At 40.0% G+C, this 21,346-nt stretch overlaps 1 protein-coding gene across 7 annotated transcripts in view; it reads right to left on the minus strand.

Moving 5' to 3' along the window:
• Positions 1-21,346, minus strand: part of PTPN3 (protein tyrosine phosphatase non-receptor type 3) — a 326,586-nt gene that overhangs the window by 48,462 nt on the left and 256,778 nt on the right. For 5 of the 7 annotated variants that reach the window (XM_039524864.1, XM_039524866.1, XM_039524867.1 and 2 more), the window contains exons 15-20: positions 18,975-18,998; positions 15,522-15,720; positions 13,310-13,387; positions 12,240-12,296; positions 7,521-7,677; positions 6,471-6,634 (exon numbers count right to left, since the gene is read on the minus strand). In XM_039524864.1, the coding sequence (XP_039380798.1) occupies positions 6,471-6,634; positions 7,521-7,677; positions 12,240-12,296; positions 13,310-13,387; positions 15,522-15,720; positions 18,975-18,998 (679 nt within the window). The remainder of the gene's footprint in view (positions 1-6,470; positions 6,635-7,520; positions 7,678-12,239; positions 12,297-13,309; positions 13,388-15,521; positions 15,721-18,974; positions 18,999-21,346) is intronic. The other 2 variants (XM_039524865.1, XM_039524869.1) reach the window with 1 other exon arrangement.

Consider the following 21,346-nt stretch of genomic DNA (forward strand, 5'->3'; position numbering starts at 1 on the left):
AGGTTGATTTTTTTGTTGTTGTTTTGGGTTCTGTAGTTTCCGCATCAGAGTTGCTCTTTGAAGACTTTGGAAAGCATGCTCCACACCTCATCCCTCTCACATTTTGGAAGGCACTTTAGATTTTTAAACCTTGGGTCGAGTCCTGTAGCTATCTTTAGAAATCTCACTTTGGTACCTTCTTTGCATTTTGTCAAATCTGCTGTGAAAGTGTTCTTAAAATGAACAACATGTGCTGAATCATCACCCGAGACTGCCAGAACATGAAATACACGGCAGAATGCAGATAAAATAGAGCCAGAAACATACAATTCTCCCCTAAGGAGTTCAGTCAGAAATTTAATTAACATATTTTTTTTTAACGAGCATCATCAGCATGGAAGCATGTCCTCTGGAATGGTGGCTGAAGCATGAAGGGGCATATGAACGTTTAGCATATCTGGCATGTAAAGACCTTGTAAGGCCAGCTATAAAAGTCCCATGCAAATGGCTGTTCTCACTTTCTGGTGACATTGTAAAGAAGCAGCAGCAACATTTTCTCCCATAAATGTAAACAAACGTGTTTGTCTTAGTGATTGGCTGAATGAGAATTAGGACTGAGTGGATTTGTAGGCTCTAGAGTTTTACATTGTTTCATTTTTGAGTGCAGTTATGTAACAAAAAAAAATCTACATTTGTAAATTGCACTTTCACGATAAAGAGATCACACTACAGTACTTGTATGAGGTGAACTAAAAATACTGTTTCTTTTGTTTATTATTTTTACAGTGCAAATATTGTAATAAAAATAATATCAAGTGAGCAACGTACACTTTGTAGTCTATGTTGTAATTTAAATAAATATATTTGAAAATGTAGAAAAAATCCAAAAATAGTTAATACATTTCAATTAGTATTCTATTGTTTAACCGTGCGATTAATATGGCGATTAATTGTGATTATTTTTTGAGTTAATCACGTGAGTTAACTACAATTAATTGACAACCCTAATATAATATGAGAGAAACAAATTTTCAAGTTCTAAGAAATGTATAACTTAATTGCCATATACCTTTTATGATTATCAATTTATCTTCCTCCACAGTTCTATTAAGTATTATTACAGTATTATTAAGGCAAAGTCTACTTACTGCCTTTTACTATGATCTGAAAAAAAACCCCTCCTTCCTGTAAAGGGTATTAAAATATTATTCTGTTTTACAGGGGCCATAGTCTTACTTCATCTTTATGTTCTCTTCAATGTTGTAGAGGCACTGAGAATTATTTATAAGGAAAACAGACCACAAACTTTTAGGCCTGAAAGTCTTAGAGTTTTCACCCCCTCATTACTTGGCAGAACAAGTGAACAGCTTAAGCTTAAATCTTTATTTCCTTCAAATCAACAGAATTAACTTATCTTAAAATGAAGATCTGCTTACAAAGCACGATGTATATATACACACAATACATAGTTAAATTATTATGTTTATATATTTCCATCCCCCACCCCCAACCCTACTTTTACCTCTTCTAAGTAAAAGAAGGTTTAATAATCTAATCCCTAATAAATCACAAAGAATTTGGGGGAATTTTAATTCTTCCAAAGAGCTTAATGTATCTTGACATTTTAAAATAATGCAGGCTTTAATACAAGATTCCATACACAAATAGAGTAAAAGCAACAGGATGCTGACAGAATATCTTTTTACATAAAAATCTGTGGTTACCAAAAGCACGTGTTGAAAATTAGTTCCTCTATAAGGTTAACTGAATCCCGATACTCAGTATCACAGTTTGCTACACATTTTCAGTTTGAACAGCATAAGCTGGGGAAAAACTCACATGGGAAGAGACCTAGTTAGTACATTTTTTAAATACTTGCAGCAATTAAAATTTAGGTTCAGCTTTTGGTTTGACTAGCAATTTGTGCTTTTAGTAGAAGACAAAGATATTAATGTCAAGTTCTCAGCTCTGAGTTTTCAGAGTCCTTTCTGGCTTAAAATTTATTATGTTAAAGTCCACTCACCAGAGAGAATTTCTAAGCACAGCAGATACAAGAATGGCTTTCTGTTTTATCACATCATATTTGAAGATCTGCTTAGCTATTATAAGAAACCAAAGCCTATTAGCAATGGTTGCCACTGCAAACTCCACATTCCCCTTGTTCCATCGCATACTGAATATATCAAAGGACAGTTTTAGAAATTTTTTCTTCTCTATCTCCCCTCCTCACAACACTGCGGTAAACATATAGAACTCTTCATTATGTAGAGACATTAAAGAAGGTACTAACAGTGATTCCCCCAAGTGACAGTGACCCCCCAGTTTCACCAAGTACAAAAATCTTTTAGTTCTTCTGTTAAAACTTGTAAGCTCCTGTCTGCAGAAAACATTGATTGTATCTGTCCTGTGAAAGATACTCCATTACTATGTAAAACTTACAAACAAGTTAATTGACTTTGTTCTTGATGTAAACACTATGCTAGTCTTAAGCTGTAATTGATACAATGTAAACAAACAGACCCCCACCCTCTGTGATTACAGGGCCGGGAGTCTCAAATGAATTAACACACACCTCGAGAGTGGTGGAGACAGTAAATTAAAATATGGTTAAGATATGGAATGTATGTTGATGAATGCTTGATGTGCATGAATGGTTAGGGAGGTGCCAGCCTAGAAAGGGAGTATCCATTGGCTGAAGAATGTGTCAAGTGGACCACCAGACAACCCCCGGAGGGTAAACTGGGATCCACCCCATCACTTGGAAGGATGAGAAACACAAACTTTGGACAGTGTAAAGCCACCAGGAATGTGCCATCTGCTGATTGAGTCAGCAACAGCAGGATGAAACAGCTCCCATAGACTAACATAGGAATTAATTCCTATAAGAATGAACTCCAAAGACTGAGGACTTTGAGTCTCTGGTTCTGCTGCCTGCCTCCAGGAGCATCAGGTGCATCTGACACAGACTCGGCTCCATCCTCATGACCAAGATAACTTGACATGACCAGTAACTTGGCATGAGCAACTTCTAGGCTGGTAACTATAACACCTATACAGAACTTGAATGAATGATTGTGTGAATGAATATATGTGTGTGTGTGTATATATAAGGAATAAGTAGTAATAGGAATTAGTCAAACAGCATTGTTTACTTTTATCTTTTGCTTTATTATTATATTTACAATAAATGTGGCATCTTTGCCTTATCCCTCTTAATAAGATCCTGCTGGTTTTTATTATATTGGTATAACAATAAGAAATTTTATATTTTAAAGGTGTTTTATGAGCCCATAATTTAAAAACAGACTTTTAAAACTGAGTTTTAATAGGTTATTAAGTCTATGATATAAACTAATTAATTTGCATCCTAGAGTTAAAGAACTGGCTAAGGAACCACTGACTATTTTCAAAAAAATCCTGGAGAACTGGGGAACTACCAGAAGTCTGAAGTAAACATATGTGGTACTGTTTTTCAAAAATGGAAAACTGATCCTGGCAATTACTGTCTTCTTGGAATAATGCAATGCTCTCTCTCTATCTCTGGAGATAATAAAATTCAGCTAGTGCAAAATGAGGTAGTCCACTTACTAGGGCCATGTCTCCACTACACACCACTTTTCGGTGGCGTGTAAGATATGTGTAGAGCCCTGTGAGGATACAACATTTATATCTGCGGATGTGGATATCTGCAGGGCTCTACCAGGAACCACAGCAACAAAAGCAGCAGCATGTTGGGCCACCGCTGGCAGGAGCCAGCGTCCAGCCCGGGCAGTTCCTCTGATGTGGCTATACCGCCCCCAGCCCTGCCTACTGGGTGGGCACCAGGATCACCAGCAGCTGTCCCTGGTCACAGTAGCATGTGAAAGTGGCTCACAAGCTCCCAGACAGGAGACGCACGCTGCTCCACAGAAGGGATTCCTATGAGAGAGCTTGTGAATCACTTGCACACACTAGCGTGACCAGGGACAGCTGCTGGTGAGCCCGGTGCCTGTTTTATATCCATGGATACAAATGTTGTATCCATGCAGGGCACTAGCTACACGTCAAACAAAAAGCAAGCTGCGGCCACACTGTGGTGTGTAGCTACACATGTCAGTGAAAGGCTTTGGCAGGAGGGACACAGCAGAGGAAGAGTCTGGCAGGGGGAGCTGACGGAGACTTTCCCCACTGCTGGAGTCCTTCCTTATCTGCAGTGGGGGAAAGCTCTAGTGGTGGGGAGCTGACAGAATCTTTCCTTGTGGTGGGGAAAGGTTCCAGCAGCTGAGAGGCAGTGGGACACTACACAGTAAAAATAGCAGTAGAGTTGGGATGGCACAGCTTGGGTGAGAGTAGAACGCCATATAGGGTATGTACTTGGGTACACACCCACACCATTTAGGTGTGTCTGTACTCTATCCACTTCAGCTGTGCCTCATTGTCTACACTGCTCCTTAAACCTATGCTAATGGGGCTACCCTGAGTATATACTCTACACACTGCTGAAAGAAGAGTGCAGTTTTAACATAGCCTTAGAGATAGTGTGCTCACCTCTGGCTTATTAGCCTGGATATATGAACGGACACATACACTGCAAAATGTCTTAAAAACTGGAAAAAGGGTAAAGATGAACAATGTTGACTGAGTTGGGCAAGTATCTAGTGGGATAAGAGAAGGAAAAAGTCCTAGATCTATTTTTATTTAACATGATCATCAGTGATCTCAAAAAAGGGATAAACTTATTAATGAAATTTACAGAAGCTGCTAAATTGAGTGCGGCTGGAAACTCCAAAAGGGACAGAGAAATATTATGAAGGGATCTAAAAAGATGAAGGGGTGGCAAGAAATTTGAAATACCTTGGGGCAACTGCAAACATTATATACAAAATCCCTTGAACCGTAAGGTAATTTGCCCTTAAATTTTGTGGCAAGGTCTCCAGGTTTCTTCGTTACTTTGGTGCAGCTGATGAAAGTCTAAGAGGAGTTTAATTCATTTTAAAAATGGAGGTGTTTATTGATTTCAGTATGAAAATGAACAATACAATCAGCATCGTAGCCCCTATTTTATTAATTTTTATATTAAATTGAGGCCCTGAGAGCAAGAGGGACAGAGACCCAGATTTGGTTCACTGAATTACCTTGCCACAAGAAAAGCATTGAAGAACAACGGAAGAACATTTTTGTTGCCCTTCTCTGATTAGGGGTATGGAACAGTTTCCATATGAGGAGAGATTAAAAAGATTGAGACTGGGCAGTTTAGAAAAGAGAAGGCCAAGAGAGGCTATGATAGAGGTCTGTAAAATCATGAAGGGTGTGGAGAAAGTGAATAACGATCACCAAATGAAATTAATAGGAGCAGGTTTAAAACAAACACAAGGAAGTACTTTTTCCCACAACTTGCAGTCAACCTGTTGAACTCATTGCCAGTGGAAGTTGTGAAGGCCAAAAATATAACTGGGATCAAAAATGAATTAGATAAATTTATGAAGGTTAGGTCCATTAATGGCTACTAGCCAAGATGCAACCCCATGTTCTGGGTGTCCCTAAGCCTCAGACTGCCAGATGCTAGGACTGGACAACAGAGGATTGTTCACTTGATAATTGCCCTGTTCTGTTCATCCTCTCTGAAGCATCTGGCACCAGCCACTGTTGGAAGACAGAGTACTGGGTTAGATGGACCACTGGTCTGACCCAGTATGGCCGTTCTTAACTTTATTCCTAATTCCCTGGTTTAATCAGCAATTTCTGTAGTGAAGAAATTAATTTGATAAACTATTGAAATTTATTTTGTGGGGGGTTTATGACATTTATTGCAAATATATCTGAGCACATCACATACAATACATGAATTTTTCCACCTCCATTGTACACATGGGGAACTGAGTCACAGTGTGACTAAGTGGTTTGCCCCGGTCACACAAGCAGTATGTGTGGGAGCCAGAAAGAACTCAGATATTTTATGTTCCAGACCAGTTCCTGATAGATAAGAAGATTCTCCCTCTACAACACAGAAACGTACATACCACAGAAATATCTAAACTTGTAGGAGAAAAAAGCCAGGAGGGAGTAAGCTCCTGCTGTTACTCTATGGAAAGCACAGCAAATATAGGGAAAGAGGAAGAGGTAAACTGTTGTCTGCATTCATGAAAGATAATCTTGCATTTTCATTGTGTGACACAGGAAACTCTATCAAGAGCAGACTGGTCTGATTTCTGTCAGAAAACTTTATTTTTGGCATGAAGAGAATTCATAAAATTAAGATGAATTGGTGGGGGAGCTCTGGTGGTTGAACTAAAAACTTTAAACACCGATTTTTCTCAACACATAGTGTTTCATGCAAGACTGATAACTCACTCTTCCCCAAGATGGTTGAGAGTGTAAGAGTGAGCGTGAGAAAGAAGGGGCTGTATTAAGCCTGCTGAGATGGGGTTGAATGGGAGCAATAAATGTCCAAATGCCTTAAAGTCACTCTTAAGTCAGAAGCACCAGGTAGCTGTGAATTTAATGTTACCTACCTCAAATTGAATGAGTACTGTCCCACTTTCCAGCCCTTTCTTCAGTTGTTCCATAGACCCCTCTAATGTGTCACTGTATTCTGAATACGTGCGAAGAATAGATTCTAGAAAATTCTGGGAATCTGCTTCATCTTCTGACTTGGCCTCAACCAAGGGTTTGGCAACTGAAAGACATAGAGGCAAATTTAGACTTTTTACATGCAATCTTTAGTTATGTTAAAACCTACTTGAGTACAAGCATGGACATTTTCAATCCTCCTTGATGCTGCAAGTTAGGCTACCTTTGAAAAATGAGACCAATGATTTAGGTGCCCAAATATGGGTAAGACCATAAGCATCCAGGTTTCAAACGTTTAATCTAATGATACACCAGCAGCCCTATCACGTACATTTTTGGGTAGGCAAACAAACAACCACCACCACAGGAAGAAGCCCGTGAATTTCACCTATTGAAATTTAGAACAAAATTTATAAATATGCCTATTTCAAGAATGACAAAACGAGCCTTCTGGATTTGTTGTAAATTACATTTTTCACTGTATGTTTGTGCTGGGGAGAATTTATTGTTATTTCCACATCTGGAATAGAAGTTTTAGAAGATGGTACTGTATTTTAAAATGTTTATCAAAATGTTTTTTGTGCAACAAACTATTTATTTACACCACTGCAAAAATTAAAATTAAGCAGAAACTTGCTGCCATATATTTTATTTAAAATTAGTATTGTTTAGTATTCTCAGAATATTCACCCACTTGGGTCAATACTCTTCACTTTGACTAAAACTTCACCAAAACTGTAGTTGTATGATGCAAAAAAACCAGCATTGAGTTGATGTGCTCCTCACTTGAATGTATAAGGCTAATGGCTCAAACATTTGTGTTAGTAATCAAGAAGAGAGAAGATCTCAAATGCTACCACTCTATTTCAATACAGACCCATTCACAGTATAACTCTTGATTATGAATATATTAAAGTAAATTGCAAGGGGAAAAAGCCACAATTTAAAGGCATGACAGTCTCAATTACATTTAAAAACCTTAGTGCAGTTACCTTTCCGCCTGACCAGAAGTGCAAGCTCTCTTGTGTGCAATTCTCTGCTGGCTTTTATAAACATTACCACTTGGTCATGAGTATGCTCTGAGATGTCTCGACCATTGATTAACACTATCTGATCACCTTCATTCAGTTTTGGAATACATGTATCAGCCTGTTTCACAACCAAAGGAAAAAAAAATCAGTTTATCCAATACCTTCAGTAGAACATTTCTTATCTCAGGGAGACTGAATTCATCGTGCAGCAAAGACAAAGTTATTCTCCTGACAAAGTCTTGCCCTCTGTATCAGAAGCTATGTCAGAGGATTCAGATCTAAAATTGTTCTAGTGGCTTCAGAATGAAGATAAGAGTAACAGTTCACACAGCCTATTAACAACTATACAAAAGTTTGCACTTGATATGTTTTATGCATCTGAGCTTTACAATCTGGACTTTTAGAAAGATTTTGAAAAATTTCTCACACACACACAAGAGAGCAGAGTGATTAAAATAGCAAAACAGGAGTAAGTTTCAATTTATATTGAGTAAAAATGCTTTATAACATTAGTTTTGCTCCATCATCATACATGGAAACTGAAGATTAATATTAAATCCCATAAATGAGGGCTGTTCCTACATTACACATCATTGGTTTTACTGAACTATAAACACAACTGATGATGATTTATGTATTTTTTGTTAGATTCATACAAGCTTCTTCTTGTTCCACAGAGGAACTGATGAAATGCTACTGGGGAGTTAGCAGCTTTATTCCTGCTTCCCCATTAACAATTTTCCAAGTAAGATGGTGTGGACAGTTCCTATGATCTCCAACACCCACAGGTGCCACTCTTAGGGGCAAATCATATTCCTGCCCCTGCAGTCACAGAAGGTGGCAGGAATTAGGTGTGCCATGCATGCTGTGAACGCTCCCTGATTGTGTGAAGATCTGCTAGAATCCTTCCTGTACTGGACTTGGCACCGGGCTTTGGAATTTCTCCTCAGTTCTTCATCAGTGCTCTTTAGGACTCAGCAGATCTGAATCCAAAGAAAGGCTTTTTGAGCAAGGATCCTGCGCAGTCAAAAATCTCCCTGGGAGAGGCCTGCTAGGAGCAGAACAAAGTCACCCATGTTTGCTTGTCCCTAACAAAAATGGATATTCTGTTCTGGAGGCACCCAGCAGCATCAGAATGAAGCCTACATGCACTAGAGATCAGCCCATCCTTTCAATCTAATCTTAATTGCTCCCCCACCTATATCTGTTGGTGTTGCAGAGCTTCACGAATCAATGTCTGTTCACCCAATGTTATTTGTGCTGTCAAAAAACAGGAATTGGAACAAGTTGTCCTGATTAGCACTTGCCTCCCTGCCCTGGTTTACATGTTTCAGGATGAATGGGGAACAGTTGAAGGACTGAGGTAGAGAAGTGGGCTAATGGCAAATAGCATTTGCAGGAAGAAATGAGAGATGATGGAAAGAAACAGCGAGATTGGCAAAACCAAGAGGGAGAGAAAGACAAAAAGGGGAAATCTGCAGGAAGAAAAGGGTGATCTGAGTAGGTGGGGAGAGAAACAAGGGAACCACCAGTGGACCAAATTTGGTGATGAATCATGGTCATGTACCACCTGAGGCACTTTGCACATAAGCTAAGACGACAAACTAACAGGTGAGAGTGTGAAAGACACAATCAGATAAAGGGGAAAGAAAATAGCGAAATGGAACAGAGAACATAAGCAAAATGGAAAAGCTGCAGTTCCAGTGTGGAAAAAGGGAAGAGGCAGTGTGCTGAGGTGTGTGGGTGTTTTAAGAAAGACATAAAAAAGGAGGGAAGGAAAAGAAAAAAGGAGGGAAAATAGTTAAGATGGAGAGGACTGAAAATGATGAATGAAGAAGGGAAAAAATGCAAAAAGGCAAAGAAAAAATCTTAAAGGACAGCCACAACATTTAGTGGCCATTATTTGAATTCTCAGGCTTTAGTAGTTCCCTGGAAAAGTCCCTACCACTCTGTACTTTTTCAGAAAGCAGGATTGTACAATGTTATTGCTGTGGATGTTTGTCTTACTAATTTGTGATATTACCATTTGTCATATATTTTAAAAAGTTACACATCACGGCAGCAGGTAGCTTTTGGGAATCTCATGGATTGATCTGGAATTCAGAGGGAAAGGTTTCAAAATCTTTTTTATGGAGTAGAACCTCAGAGTTATGGACACCTAGGAATGGAGGTCGTCTGTAACTCGGAAATGTTCTGTAACTCTAAACAAGACTTCAGCTGGGGGGGGGGTGTTGGGGTTGCAGCCACAGGATGTGTGTGCGGGGTCAGGGCTCTGGGTGCGGGGAGAAGGATCTTAGTTTCTGACCCTTGGGGCACTAGGGCTTTAGCTCTGTGGCGCCATTCCCAGCTTCAGCCCTGTGGGGGAGACACTGGGGCTTCCCACAGCTCTGCCAGGGCTCAGGGCGTTAGCTACAGGGGTGTGTGCTGGGACTGAAATTGGCGCTCCTCTCATAGCGAAAGCTCCAAGCCCAGTGCCCCAGCAGGGCTGAAGCTGGGAGTGGAGCCACGGGGCTGAAACTCAGAGCCCCAACACTCTCTCCAGTCTAAAGCCCTGAGCCCCAAGCCCTCCACCCCCCTCGGAGGCCTGACCCCCTTTGTGACTGTAGCCCCAACCCCTCCAGGCCCCCCATGGTGCTTAAGCCCTGAGCTCCAGTGCTCCCAAGGGTCAGAAGTCCTGAGCCTCCCCTCCGCCCAGAGCCCTGAATTCCCCCCCTCACCATGTGGCTGCAGCCCCAACCTCACTGTGGTGGAAACCCTGAGCCCCAGGGCTAAAGCCCCGAGGCAATACAGTATTTGCCTTAGAATCATAGAATATCAGGGTTGGAAGGAACCTCAGGAGGTCATCTAGTCCAACCTCCTGCTCAAAGCAGGACCAATCCCCAGACAGATTTTTGCCCCAGATCCCTAAATTGCCCCACTCAACGACTGAACTCACAACCCTGGGTTTAGCAGGCCAATGCTCAAACCACTGAGCTATCCCTCCGCCCTGCCTTTTTTTTTTTTTTTTTTCCTCTCCTCCTTTTTGTCTGCGCTGCTGCCTGATTGATGACTTCCAGTTCCACCGGGTGTCTGGTTGGCCAGTGAGTCCGCAACTCTGGTGTTACTATCTCTGAGATTCTACTCTACAGCAAGGCTACATCTTCACTAGACACTGCAGTGGCATGTCTGCAGTGCTGTAACTGCGCTACTGTGGTGCTTCAGTGTAGATACTCACTCCAACGATGCAAGGGGTTCTCCCACCACTGAAGTTAATCCACATCCCTGAGAGGTGGCAGCTAGGTGAACAGAAGAATTCTTCCATCAGCCTAGCACTGTCTACCCTGGGGGTTAGGTTGGCTTAATGATGTTGCTCGAGGGGTTAGATTTTTCCATAACCCTGAGTGATATAGCTGGGTCAACCAAACTTTTTAGTGTAGACCCAGACTTAATCAAGTGACTCGAACAAGAAAGCAGAGAGTGGATTGTGAGGCATCAACATTTTACAGTAATTAACAGTTTCCCTGGAAGTTGACATTCTTCTCTACCAGTCACCAAGAATTCTAGCTGTTAGCCAGCCACTTACTAAGGAATCCACAATGCAGACAGAGAAAAAGGTATCTAGGAGTGGAATTAATCCTTTCAATGCAGGTACAATATAAATCTTTTTCAGAGATCAAACTTTTCAAGACAATGGTGCTAATGGCTTTTCATCCAGTTTAAGCCGCCAAAGTTTGGTATAATACCAAGCACTTCTTTTTTGGTCCTAAAAATTCTCCATATTGTAAAGTTTCAAAGCCGTATTAAGTGAAAAGTTGCAAACTTTTGAAAGAACAACCATAATGTTTTGTTCAGAGTTATGAACATTTCAGGGTTACAAACAACCTCCATTCTAAAGGTGTTCGTAACTCTGTTCTACTGTATTTCTATTGTAGAAATACTTCTACTTCTACTGAGGTTCTACTGTATTTCAGAAAATGTAACTTGTTGCTTTTAGTTGACATGTAAAGTTCTCTCTTTCCCATAAAACAAATTCAATGTTCTGGCTAAAAAGTTCCCAAACTGTGCTTCCTGCCCCTTGTTCACTTGATTGGTGGTCTGTCAGGAGAGCACTAAATTGTCATGTGGGGCTGGCTCCTCTGTTTCCCATTCACATATTTCTCTGAGACAACTACAAATTCATTAAATTGCATAATTCTATTTATTCATGAAGGCTGAATAAAAGCAAGCTGTTACACACAGATGTTACATGATGACAAAGATAGGTAATGTGGGCCACACATTCATGATTGGGGCAGGATGTGGGACACAAGTCAATTTCTCTATTATGATGTAGTCTGTGCTATGAAAAAGTTAGAGAATTCTTGCATTATACTGTGGTCCAATTACAATGAAACCTTTCTCTCTGAAACTTCTGCAATATGCAGACTGCAGCAGAAACCACACAGAATTCATATCAAATTAGAATTGGTATTATCCCAATTTGTTATAAAAGTTTGGAAAATACACTTTGAAGTATGTGCCCAAAATAAAACCTTAAAATAAAATGCATTTTTCCTTCCAAATTTGATTTAGATAATGCATCTATTGTACTAGTCATAAAAAAGACATTTCAGTTATGTGTTACAACTTATTCAGACACTGGAAAAAAATTAGCTTTGCTACAGAGCCATACGCTGAAGAATTACATGAGGATTTACTTACAGATGATCCTGGAGTTATTCTTGACACCACCAGAGGCATTTTTTGATCAACACCACCCTACAAGATGTTAAGTAAACAGTGACTATAAATATACTCTTAGAATGTAAGCAGTACATTATACAACAAATAGTCTATTTTTTGTTCCTATGTGACTATAAAATTTATGCTTTGTACTTCACTGTCATGGGCTTGACCTTGCAAGGTGCTCAGTATTCATGCTTAAGTGCTATGCTGAACTGGGACCAAAGAACTCAGCATCTTGCAGGATCAAATTATGAGTCTCAAACCAACCACATTTCTTTATCCCTTTTATATTTTATATGCCACTGAAGTCTTATGGACATAAAACACATCTTCCCTGGACTCATGAATGAAACAGATGACCTAACAATGCCCACAAATAAGTGACAGGGATCAGATGCTAGAACCGGAGCCTGATTCTCATTTTCACTATAGCCACTTCATAGCATTCAGGCAGTATAACAGGGCCTCAAAATGGACATTAATCAGAAAGTACGGGAGCTGCCGCCGCACCTTCTTCCGCAATTCCTTCATTTACTAGTTTTTACCTTTGCAATAACTGGCTCACCACTGGGTGCACACACACCATTAAAATGTCTTGTTGATGGTAAAACATGAAGGGCCTACTTCTCCACAAAATAAGCGCCTGAAGTTAGGCTCCATAGTCCACTTGTAGGCATCTGAATAAATGATCTGCTTTTCAAATGTGTTGGACATACAGCAACTTCTACTAAAGACAACAGAAGCAATTGGATGCTTGCTTTAGCCAATGAGGCCATTATTTGGGTGCCTAGATAAACAATTTAGGAACTTAATCTTAAGCACCTGTTTCTGAAAAATCTTGGCTAGAGTTTTTAAACTCTTCCAAAAATAAATAAATAAATAAATAAATAAAAGGTCCTTGTAGGACAGCAAAGAATCATCAGATCCATTAATCGCTTACCTCTGATGCAAACATGGACATTAAAAATGGAAAACAATATTGATTTGATCAGTTAAGACACTTAACTATGTTGCACATTCATGAGATTTTAAGGCTCCCTTTTTACCTTCAGATTAAATCCAAATTTCCCATCTTCATCTGGAGTGATTCGCACCAAAAGCAAATCTCCATCAATTACTTCATTCTGCAACACATTTAAAAAAAAAAAATCTAAGATTTTCTATTTCTTAGCACAAAATAATGGCACACCCCCCCCCCCAAATATTTCCTATACAGATTAATTCATATTAGAAAAAGAAAAAAGTAAATGTGGTAAAAATGAAGAGGAGCCAGGATTGTACTGTACACAAAAATTGTTTGTATTTTCCTGTTTATTATACTGGAAATGGCAGAGAATACCACAATTAATTATGCATAATGGTTTCGATCATAAGCCTGTTGCCCATAATTTTCAGAAATTATTGATTTCAAGAACTATACAAAATAAACTTTTCCATAAAAAAGTGTATTTGGATCTTTTTGAAAAGTCCCACAAGCCAGAGTGTCTGAATTTTGAAGTGTAAAATTTGGCATTGAAATAATCTTCCCTGAGGAGTAGTTCACTTTATGGATCCACAGCAGAATTAACTTTGATTAGATTGAGTTACTGGACTTTGAAAATTGCATGCTGAGCATACTTAGATTTTTCAAAACTATAATCTAAAGTGCAAAACTTAGAAAATAATGGCTGCACATAGAGCTGGTTGAAAAATCTTACTGAACAGTTTTCCATCAGAAAATTAAGTGTCATTGAAATTGAAACGTGTTGCTGAAATCAAAACTTTTTGCAGAGCCATGCTGATGACAAACTTTTTGATGGGAAAAATCTAAATGATTAATTTCAACTTTCTTGTCTCATTTAATTTGTGTTTGACTTTCATATTATATTATATATTATGTATTATAATACGTTTTAACATGATCAAAATAAAACATTTTTATGTATCCATCAATGCCACAAGAAATTTCATCTTTTTGTTTCAATTCAAAATGTCGCTATTACCAGCAGGACGGAGTCCATTTTTGGACCAGCTTTACATGCACATATCCATGCAACTGATTCAGCTACGGATTTAAACCTTTAAGGACAGCAAGCACAGGGTGCTAATTTTAGAAACTGTTAAAATATATTAAGTCAACTGCCAATATCCTCACAGCAAAAAGCACAGGAAATGCAAATTTGTCTGAATAACTTGCATAAATTTGAGTATATTTACATAAAATTGTTTAGAACTAGGGAAAGAGGTGCACAATCAAAGAAACAGAGAGAAAGGCAAAGGGAAGGGAGCAGGGGGAAGAGGAGGGAATGGGAAATCCCAGCATTTGATTGTTTTCCTCCTCGCTTGCCCACATCAACATTTCATTCCTTCACCCCAAGAAATATCATTTTATCCACCATCCACAACATTTCATTGCAATTACCTCGCTCTTTGCCCTGAAGCATTTGAATTTAATCTTCCCGCAATAGCATTTCACACTCTCCACCAAGGGGTTTAATTTTAGCTATTCCACCCTTGCATTTCCTGCCACACCCTAGGCATTTTTACTCTACCATACACCTCTCCCCCACCCCACTTTCCACAAGTGGTTTAGTTTGGCAGTCCCCTGTATAGGAGGGAGGGGGTGGGGGTAGCATTCAGGAAAACAGGAGGGGAGGGGAAGGTTGTTAGGCCCCTGGAAGACTTGTGAGGCTGGGGAGGGGAAGCAATAAGGGGGCATTGGGGCTAGGTGTGGTGCTTGAGAATAGTCAGCACAGCACTGGAATTGGTAGTAGTGAGGGAGATGAGGGGCCCTGGAGGGGATGGGGAAAAGGGGTTAGAGAGATTGGGGGGCAAGGGAAGCCAGAGAGTGGTGGGCAGTTGTTGCCTGCTGTATGTACTGAGGGGCACTGCTGTCTATTGGCATGTATAACAGCTCTGGCTGGCTTTATTTCCTCCAGACATAGGGAATTAGGGCAAAGGGCAGACAACGACATGAGGCTTTCCCTTTAAATTAGGGGTTTTCTCTGCAGGTGGGTCTGAAAATGTTGAGCCTATGGAAAATCCACAGAGCTGGCAGACTTGCCTGCCACATTGCATAGTGTTTTCCTCTTTGGTAAATGTAGACGTTAAGAAACCAGACTTACTCTTATTAGTACATGCCATTTAACATGTATATTGTGCAACAGACAAGTTAACATTGCTGGAAAACCCTATGAATTCTTTATCTCACAGACTGGATGCACATTTATACTAGGCCTTCTCCGTTTTCATTTAATTCAGCCTTGTTAAGCAACGTACCTTATCACAGTAGTACTGACTGGAATCTTCTGTTACGCTCCCTTTTGTGACGTTGTCATATGTTTCTAAAAACTGTTTGTCCACCCCATCCAATGGATAAGAGCCTGAAAAGTTACCAACTCCATTGGGAGGCTGGGACAAGGCAATAGGTGAGGTATGAGTCAGACAGTTCTGTGTTGGACTATTTTCCAATACATTCCTTCATTAAAAGAAAAAGATAAAGTACATTAAAAAGGTACTGATATTCGTGGGTTTAAACTCAACATACAGTAGTAATTACAAACATGTAATATCAACTTCTTATAGCAGAGCGCCAGTTAAAGTTGAGTGTCACTTTCTATTTAACAGTAGACTATTCTAAATACTCTAAAATCCATTACTTGGATTATCTTCAAATTTGCTGTGCCTCATAGGGGTGGGGGATAAGGTGATTTGGTCAAAATGTGGGGTCATTTGAACAAGGCATTCATGAGATATGAGCTACCCCTCAGAAAAATCCAACGTCTGTTGACAAAATCATCTGGTTTTTTAAACTTTTTTGCGTACATCTGGGGCTCAAACTATGCTGCTAATCCTCCTGAAACTGATCTCACCCACTTGGTATTTATTCCAGCTGCTGGGGAAGCAATATTGAAAATACTGAAAAAGTTATTAAGGGTAAAGTTTATAGAAGTTTCATCTCTCTCCCCTCCCCCGCCCCGCCACCCCTGAGCTTTCCCACATCCATAGCTCCTATTTCTTTCCCCGATTTAAAACTGAGGAAGGGTGGGGAGCTGGGTATGAGCACGTTCAGTAAAATGGCACAGTACACAGCAATGAGATAGTAATGGGGATGTTTTCATTAAGCACAGAACAGCTCATTGATATTAATGAGCCACTTCACACCTCTCTGAGCTTCCTATGCTGCAGATGGATTTGTAGAGCTCCTTCCCCATACACTAGGCCCAGGTCTGGGGTAGTGGACTTGGCAAGGATGAGGGTGGAACTAGTATGTGCGTGTAAGGGAGGAGTAGGGGTCAGAGTAGTGGGGGTTTGTGGGCGGGGGGGTAGTCAGAGCAGTGGGCATGAGGAGGTGACCATTGGAAGTCATGGAGCAGCGTCGGACCAGTGGTGGGGAATTCTGAGCAGTGGGGAAGAATTTAGAAGCAATTAAAGGGTTGTTGGAGCAGTGTAGGAAAGAGTGGGGTGCAAAGGAAAGCTGTGCAGTAGGGAATGTTGGGGGCTTTGAACTCTGTCCCCCAAAACACACACTCATACATTTCCCCCCTCGCTCTATCTTTAAAAAATGTTCCCCACTGACTCCATTCTAGTCCTTGCATAGTTCCTGCCTATGGGTCCCATTTCAACACCCACTTCTCCCTGTGGAAGTAAACTGAAGGAAGAAAATCAGGCTGTGATACAGGCAGAGAGAAAGAAGACATGGAGATGATGCAGAGGCAGTGAAGTGACTAACATCCAGCCAGTGCATCCTGTGGCCAAAGCAATCATTGACAAGGAGCCAGAAGCAGTAAAAAAAAAAAAAAAAAAAAAAAAAAGAGCTGGACTGTGGAACATGGGGATACTGAGAAACTATTCTTAAAAATGAGAAGGAAATAACTTCACCAAAACTTTGTTAATGCAGTTATGGTTGCCCAGCAGTGCCTTCTGCTGTGCCACAATATTGAATTCAGCTATACCCAAACTTCTGAAAACCAGGACAATAAGAGCTAGAGCAACAAAAACAATCCTCTGAAAACCAAAACATAGAACATTAAGTTAAAGTACACATCATCCCCACAATGCAACCTTATCTCTGTTCCCTGGAGCTGGAAACAGCCATTGGAAATGGTTCAGGGTGAGATAGGGTGCAATGATAAGTAGACATCAGGAAGTTCTAAGAGAATGTGCCATTATTTGTGGTGGTGCAAAAATCTGAATTCCAGCATTTAGCTGCATGCACTCCAACTACCTCACTTCTTGTATTAAACAGCGGAGGATTAGTTGGAGCGGACTGGCAGAACTTTTACACTAATACAAGGAGGAGTGCATGTTTACTTTGAAGGATTAGGTATTTTTCATTTCAGCACTGTGTTCTGGAGGTTGTATCAGTAGAGATGCACATGGGGATTTTCTTGTCAGCAGTTTGATGACATACAAAACAGTGGTCTCTGGGGCTTAGTGAGTGGTAAGGGAAGGGAATGTCTCAGAAGGAATGCTCTCAGCCAGGGTGAAGGGTGGTAATGTTAAAGAAGTCTAGGATGGTTTGTGTGGAGTAGGCTCAGTGTTTGAGTATAGGCCAGGTGCAAGTAGCTCCCGTTTGCTACACCTGACCTAGACATGAGATTTGCCTTAGCAAGAGAAGGTTTTACACTTTGTCCTATAGTGCCCAGGTGCTATATTCCCAGAGCACCGTGTAGCTTCTGTAAGAATAAAGTGCTAAAATGTGTACTATTGTGTCTTGGGGCATTGTTTGAAGAGAACAGAATTAAGGTTGTGTTGAAGAGTGGAGGTATGATAAATTCATATTTCTTGGTTTTTAGAAGTCTAAGTTTGCATTGCTTTTGTTCTTTTCTTCATTTGCTAGTTTTCAGAGGTCTGAGTGAAGCTGAACGCAATGTTTTCAAAGGCTACAACCACCACTGTGCAACCTTAACTCTGTGGTAAACCAAGTTTTGGGACATTTAATTTTATTACTTTGCATTAGCAAGGTGAATGGAGTGTTTTTACAACAGTCACAGAATATTCTGTTCAAGAAAGATACTTAAATTTTCAGCTTTTTCAGTCTTCAGTAGTCCTTATTGTTCATGAGAACACTTTGCTAAACCCTGAAAATGTTTTAAAGTAGTGAACTATATAAACGCACACATCATGTAAAATAGGAACAGCATCTTCAAGATTTTGGTTTCTCTAGTAATTATTGTTATGAATATTGTATACCTCAAGATATTTATGACTTGAACATAAATCAGTATTATGAAGATACCAAAGTTATATGTGTAAGTGGATCACACTAACATAATCTTTGAGGAATATAGCAAATTTTCACATTTCACTTGTAACATCAGATTACAATCCCTAATGATTCCCCAGTGCAGGAAAAGTTAACACTGTGGTAGGGATAGATGTGACTTCCAAACTGCTTAATTTAATGTGTTGTGGTACTATATAAAGAATTACTAGATAAATCACCACCAGATTTTAGGATAATTAAATTTTTACTATATATTCTACAGAGCAATTTAAAGAAGTGACTCTTCGCAAATTACGATGTTTAGATGCTTACTGGCATGTCAGAATTCAACATATTTCTAAAGATTAGTTTTGGAATTTTTTTTGAAGATGTCTATAAAATGACATTTTTCTAACCATTTAAATAGAAAGGCTTCAAAGATTTCATTCATTCATAATTTTAGTTCATATCTGAAATCCCCACTTTCAACAGTAGAATTTTTGTATGCTTATAAGAAAACTCACTTTGGTGATTCTTGTTCAGATGACCTGTCAAAAACAATAAGCGAACATAGGATAAATATCTTCAGAAGAACTGGAACAAAGCACACCACAGTTCTAATCTAAGAAAATAATTTCAAGGCTCGAGTGCTGTATTCACAGCAATTTAAGGACTTAATTTTATACAGGAAGTAGAACCTGAATCCAGGAAAATAATTAAAGATTTTGTGGATCACTCAAGAAATATTAAAACTAACCCCGCATTTCATTTCTAGAACAAAGCCAGTTAACAAAAAAGTTTCATCTGCAATCACAAACTATACTGGTGCACAGCAGTGTCAGGATTCAGATCGTTTAACAAAATACTCCCTATCACTCAAGATGGAGCTCTTTGTCATGGCCCACAAAGACTACAGAAGGCACTGCTGATGCTCTGCAAAAATCACATACTGAAGACACAAATGAAAATGGCACAGCCCTTGCAGTTAGCAGAACTGCAGTATGCTTGTCCCCACAACGCAAGGCAGAATGGCTGCTTACACAGAAAGCCTGCAGACAAAAGCATAACTGCATGCACATGTGTACGACACAGTACAGGGAGCAAAGGCAAGTTAACTGACGTTCATTACAGAGCAGCTTGACCAGGAAGAGCAGGGGTTTCTCAAGGTTTTTCCAAATGTGGTCCACATCTCAATAGAGATATTGACTTGTGGACAGCTCCTCTCCCAATCATTCTGGTCCTCTCTGCAATCATAAAATCCCTGTGTCAACTACAACAATTGCTTAAATGGAAAAGACTAGGAGAGTATTTAATATATGTTTAGCTTTTCTCAATGTGATGGAGAAACTGAAAGCAAGGAGGAGAGCTAGCACCATGTCACCAGTCAGCTCTCTGTGGACCTTCAACTGCTCTACCGATCACTGGTGGTACACAGTCTTGGAAACAACAGGGTTGCACATAGCAAGACCAACAGCCCCATCCAACTATAAAGAGGCATAGACCTTGATAGTTCTGGTTCCAACCCCAACACAGCAGCTTGGAAGAAGATTTGGAACACAGCTCTAAAATAAACACCCTAGAAGTAACTGCCTACTTCCAAGAGTCAGGAAAAAGTTCTCTTACTGAAAATTTTCCATCACATTTTGGTCTATCACGGTTGTTTTTACTTAAGTGGGCCAGATCACTATATCAAGGTCCAGAGATGAAAAGATTGGTTGTTTTGTCATTTTCTGCAAGAGCATATCTTGCTATGGGCAGGGCCCTATGTGCTTTGTGATTTTGCTGCCATGGAATTTGCTGATAAATTGTGCTGCAGAATATTAAAATACTGAAATATTTTAACAAATATTTGCATATCTAATCCTTCTGTAACATGAACCAAGCATAAAAACAAATTGGACAGAGATGACTGCAGACAGCCTGAAACATTTTCGGAAGTATAAATTGTTCCCTTTATCTCAATGGAGTGTCAACCTGACACCTAATAATGACAATTTAAAATGCCAACAGTGTTAATATTTCACTTTTGATCACTGAAACGTACAACTAATGTTCTTATCCCATAGTCCCCTCTGCTGTCCCAAACTTTCTCAGCTGACAACCTTTACAAGACAGTTATGCATTCTGAATAAAAAAAATTCTGAGAAAAGTTACTTTCACCCCATTTATACTGCAGCATTTGAGCTTGTTTGACTCATCAAAGAGAGAGAAACAGTTTGGGGGATGGGGAGGTGGACATAGAGGGCAACTCAGTCAGGGCACAGAGCATTCAGAACTAGGGTGTGGCAGTTACTAGACATGCTCAGTGGCTGTTTCTGAACCTGTATAGGAACTTTTCATTGTGGTCAATCCAGTTGGCGGGTCACCCGCCAGAGCTGAGCATATCAGAGCACCAGGTGGGGTGCGGGGGAAAGGGTATGAATATATGAGTTAAAAAGAGAGCCCTGTGGACTCAGCAGCTGATCATCATAGGACCAAGAGATGTGCTGTGAGGGCTGCATCCCAGTCCTGTAGAACTCTGGATGCAGAGCAATGCTATACCAGCTTTACATCCTAGAGAAGCCCTCCATTGGGATGTTTACGTCTGTAACACAGACCACCATGAAGGAGAGGGAGAGCTGAGGGGAGCATGTGTTACCCTAGAGGCTACCGAGCCAGTGGAACTTACATTCAACTATCAGCTAACTGCTCTCAACTGGGATTCTGCCTCAGTTAATGAGAGAAAATGGGGCAGAGCTGAGTGTGGTGAGGGTTTGTAAATTCTTGCCTGACTTAGCTGAGCTTATGGGGAGAAGATGGTGCCCTATAGAGTGAGAGCCTTACAGAGATCAAGGGAATGGATGTTTTCTATGCTGATCCCAATATCTGTGCCATTTTGAACACAGGCTGCAGATTT

The sequence above is a fragment of the Mauremys reevesii genome, linkage group 2, assembly GCF_016161935.1.
Source record: "Mauremys reevesii isolate NIE-2019 linkage group 2, ASM1616193v1, whole genome shotgun sequence".
Lineage (NCBI taxonomy): Eukaryota > Metazoa > Chordata > Testudines > Geoemydidae > Mauremys > Mauremys reevesii.